The sequence below is a fragment of the Galeopterus variegatus genome, unplaced genomic scaffold, assembly GCF_000696425.1.
Source record: "Galeopterus variegatus unplaced genomic scaffold, G_variegatus-3.0.2 Scaffold286, whole genome shotgun sequence".
NCBI classification, from domain to species: domain Eukaryota; kingdom Metazoa; phylum Chordata; class Mammalia; order Dermoptera; family Cynocephalidae; genus Galeopterus; species Galeopterus variegatus.
This window is the reverse complement of record NW_007726397.1, coordinates 117,712-122,476: the sequence shown is the minus strand read 5'-3', so window position 1 is coordinate 122,476 and position 4,765 is coordinate 117,712. Positions and strand designations below refer to the sequence as shown.

The following is a 4,765-nucleotide window of genomic DNA, read 5'->3' as shown; positions in this document are numbered from 1 at the left end:
ATGATAATGAACAAAGAAAGATTAAAGTTAGTATTGTATATTTTATTATATCTTAGTTCTTAAGTATAGTGATTAATGGTTCAGTATATTAGAAGAACAAATATTATATTGCAATATTTATAACCACAAAATATAAAAAGTTTATATTTCTATTACAATTTTTATAATATTTGACATAATATTTGTAACCATGAAATATAGTTGGTATTTCTATAAGGTTCTGCTTTAAAGAACAGACTTCAGAAAAATAATGGAAAAAATCTAAAATTATGTATTTACTAGAATTTAAAATTTCAGTTGTTGATAATCATAAACAATAAATTTTCACAGTCAAGTTTAGAAAATCCTTTACTTTCTGGGTTTTTTCTTTTTTTCAGTGAAGGAATTATAAAAGATATGGAGGTTTGGGAATCATCAGGGCAGTGGATGTTTTCCGTTTATTCACCAATGAAAAAGAAAGCTAATATTTCAGGTAACTGAGAAAATGTGCTTTTAAAATATGTTCTAAAATCATTACTTTCTAAAGCCAAGACCATTCCAAATAAAGAAATTAACCACAAACTTAACTACAATTAGGAGAGTATCTGAATATCCTAGCAGAACTTCATAATTCAGAGATTGATGTTGGAGAAGATACGTAGTTCTCATGAGAAAATAGTAAAATCAGGACCCACCACAATTCCAATTCCATAAGCCCAGGAAGAAACTGTGCTTTCTTGGTTACCGATGTGTATAACTTTACAACCTCTTAGCTTCCTGCAGTGAATAAAAGAGTCACATACTACCTGCCCTTAAGGCCTTGGCTGCCTGGTTCTGTTCTTTCTTTCTTCCCTATCTTTCCTTCTAAGAATAGGTACTTTTCATGAAGCATGTTGAGACGTATCCTTGAGTAATGTTTAAAGGTGAGGAGTATTAGCTGGGCTACAGGGATAGCATTTCTTTAGAATACACCTTTCTTTCTCATTTTCTTTTGGCCATGTTCCTAAGCCCTTTCTGGGCTGAAACCTAGACCACCAGGTTTTTCCAAGCCCAATCCTCGTGGTCCTGGGCCTCCATATTATTAAGTAAACAGCATACTATTGAGGACCTAGCAGATGGGAGCCCTTGTAATCAATGCCCCAGAACTCTGGGATCTCCACTGTGTCTCAACTCTACCTGCAAATTCTCTGAGCATTTGTATCACAGCACTCCTTAGTTATTTATTCTCTCTGTCATTCAAAAAATATTTATTGGATTTCTTTTATGCCAGGCCTTGCTAAGTGCTAGGGATATAGTGATGAGCAATACGACGAGATCTCCCCCTTATGAACATGATTTTCTTTTTCTTTTTTTTTTTTTTGTCCTTTTTGAGACCGGCCGCACCGCGCTCAGCCAGTGAGCGCTGTGAGCGCACCGGTCATCCCTATATAGGATCCGAACCCGCGGCGGGAGCGCCGCACTCTCCCAAGTGCGCCACTGGCTCAGCCCTGAACATGATTTTCTTGAGGGAGAGAGAAAGTAATGCAAATAAATAATCTCAAATAGTAATATTTTCTATAAAAGAAAAAGTATTAACCCTTTAATCAGTATAATATATTAATACTTAATTAGTACTTAAGTATTAAGTTTTAATCAGTTCAGAATTGGACCTAATGCCTAATGCTCAAAATGTGGAATATGGATCCCTGAGTAGGGCTGCCAGATAAAATATAGGACATCTAGTTAAATTTAAATTTCAGACACACAAAGAATAATATTTTTAGTATTTATATATCCCACGTAATATTTGGGACACACTTATACTAACAAAGTATTTGTTGTATGTCTAAAATTCAAATTTAACTGGCATTCTGTATTTTTATTTGCTAAATCTAGCAGCCCTATCCCTGAAACCCTTTTCGGGGCTATACAAGTTCAGAAATATTTTCATAATAATACTAAGATATCACTTGTCATTTTCCCTGTTGATGCAAAAGCATCGATGAATAAAACTGCTTATATTTTAGCATGGATCAAGGGAGGGGCAATAGACTACCAGTACTGCTAGTCACAATAAAAAAATCTTTCAATACCATTTTAACTTAAGAATTTTCTTGATGAAGAGATAAAATTTATTAATTTTGTTAAATCTTGACCCTTGAATATACATCTTTTTAATATTCTGTGTGACAAAATAGGAAGTACACATAAAGTATTTCTGCCCCATACCTAGGTATGATGGTTATATGAAGAGAAAGCACTTGTGTGATCATTTGAGTTGTGAGCTGAGCTAGCCACTTTTTTCACAGACAATTTTTATTTGAAAGAATAATTGGTTATTCAGACATAAGTTTTTGGCAAACATTTTCTAAAATATCACCAATGACAAAATTCAAGCTTTCAAGCAAAACTTAGAATTTTGGAAAACTCTTCTGTCACGATTAGCGTGATGGTTTCTCAATACTTAAAATCTCTTCTGTTGAGATGCATGGCACCATTAACAAATGTGAATTTTTTGATATTGTATTAATGACATGGGCCAATGTTTGGAAGTTCTGCATAACTCAGTGAATGAGTATTTTCTAAATGACCAACGTGTGATGTTTCAAAATTATGTATGGCTGAAAATCCATTCTAAGTGCAAGATAAATCAGTGGATTAATATGGTTTGAGTCCACACTATGAATATAGTAGTAGAAAAAGTTCATTAATATGGTTTGAGTCCACACTATAGCTGACCTTTAAGAAATTACCACTTGTCAAGTTTTGGTGTAGTATCAAAGAAGAATATCCACAATTATCTGAAAAGTCCATTCAAGTCTTTCTTTTTTAACTACATATCTGTATGAGTACAGGTTTTCTGCATACACTTCAACCAGAACAACATATTGCAACAGAATGAATGCAGAAGCTTATATAAGAGTCCAACAGTCAAACATTAAGAGAGATTTACAAACATAAAAGACTGCTATTCATCTGACTAAATTTTTATTTTTTGTTTTGGAAAATAGTTTTTTCATTTATGTGAATATGTAATTGGTTTCTTATTTTTAAATGAATTTATAAATATTTTCTAAATTGCTTAGTTTTCATTTTGAATATGGTAATTATCAGTATGTGTGACCCAGGTAAACGAAAGCTCTTTAGGATCCTTAATGATTTTTAAGAATGTAAATGAATGCTGAAACCAAAAAGTTTTGAGTACCATAGTCCTTAGGCATCCATTTTATATATAATGAATTAACTTTTTCTGTGCAGCTAGAATGATACGCTTTTGTGCCCTCCTTGCAAGAACTGAGAAAATATTCACTCTAATCATTTTCTGTGTTCTGTGGTTCAGATGAGGAACCCTGGTTGAGCATAGCTGGAAGGAATAGAAAGTAACTAGGGGGACAATGTTCCTTTAGATAGAGTGGTTATCCATTCATAGGACGCAGTATTGGAGCTGAGCCCTGAATGAAGAGAAGGTGTCAGTTATGGGAAAATTTGGGGAAAACATTCCTGGCACTAGGACAGCTAGTGCAAAGGTCCTGAGGTGGGAATAAGGTTGGCAGTGTTTCAGGACTAGTGAGGTCTGAATCACTGGAGGAGAACAAACAAGGAAAAAAGTAATATGACAAGGCCAGAGAGGTAGCCAGGGGCCAGATCATGTTGGGCATAATTACACTGGGTGGGCAGCCACAAAGAGCTATAAGCAGGAGAGGGATATGATCAGATTAGAAAAGCTCACTCAGGCTGCTATGTGGGGGGAAAAAAAGGTCTGTTAGGAGCAGTGCAAAAGTAGAGGCAGAGAGACACGTTAGGAGACAATTGCTGCTGATGACTAGATTAGAGTTATTAGTGGAGACACAATTGGTCAAATTCAGGTTCTGTTTTGGAGCTAGAACTGGCAGGATACTGATTAATTAGGTATGGGGAAAGAAAGAAATCCAAGATGATTACTAGGCTTTTTTGGCCTGAGCAGTTAAAGACGGAGAAGACATGTCATTAGAAGGAATTCAGGGTTCTGATTTGAATACTTAGTCTTTTCTTTATTCTGACGTAGTAAGAGGGTACTTCAAAAATTTCATGGAAAAATTGGACTAAAAGATAATGTGAATCCTTCCATGAACTTTTTGAAGACCCCTTGTAGGTGTCCTTGGAGTTCATAATAGCTGGGTTACAAGGAATTCTCAGTAGAAAATATAATGAACATTTTTTTCCTTTCTTAACAAGTTTTCCCCGTTATAACGGTTACAGCTGTTGCTATAGAAAACTTGGAAAGTACGGAAATATATAAATAAAATAAAAACCATCTGTTGTCACAGAAATAACAACTGCATCATTTCAGTATATTTCTTTGAAAACATACACACAAAATATTTCTTGTTTTTGTATTTAGATATATAAATATATATAATATAAATATATATATAGTTAGAATCATAATCTAGTCTTGTATTCTCTATTACCAAAAACACTGGAATGAAATCCTTATTTATAACACCCTTTACTTAACATATATAATTACTTCCTGAAGTTAAATCTTAGATATTGTATTATAGGTCAAAGAGTGTGAACATTTTTAAGGCTTATGATGTTTACTGAAAATTTTCCACCCAGAAAAATTGTACCATTTTTATTCCTTTAGTAGCCATTTAGGGAGAATATCCATTCTACCACATCCTGAATAACAATAAATATTATCTGTTCTTAATTTTTGCCAGTTCAATAAGTAAAGCATTTTATCTCTATTTTATAAAGTTTCACTTTTAAATTTAACTTTATTTCTGTTATTTACTGGCTACTTGAATTTTTTTGTGAATTG

The 4,765-nt window shown here is 33.6% G+C and overlaps 1 protein-coding gene across 1 annotated transcript in view; it reads left to right on the top strand.

The window, feature by feature from the left end:
- The window catches only part of NUPL2 (nucleoporin like 2), a 20,518-nt gene that overhangs the window by 4,892 nt on the left and 10,861 nt on the right, over positions 1-4,765 (top strand). Inside the window, exon 3 of the mRNA XM_008567029.1 lies at positions 378-472. Within this exon, the coding sequence (XP_008565251.1) occupies positions 378-472 (95 nt within the window). The remainder of the gene's footprint in view (positions 1-377; positions 473-4,765) is intronic.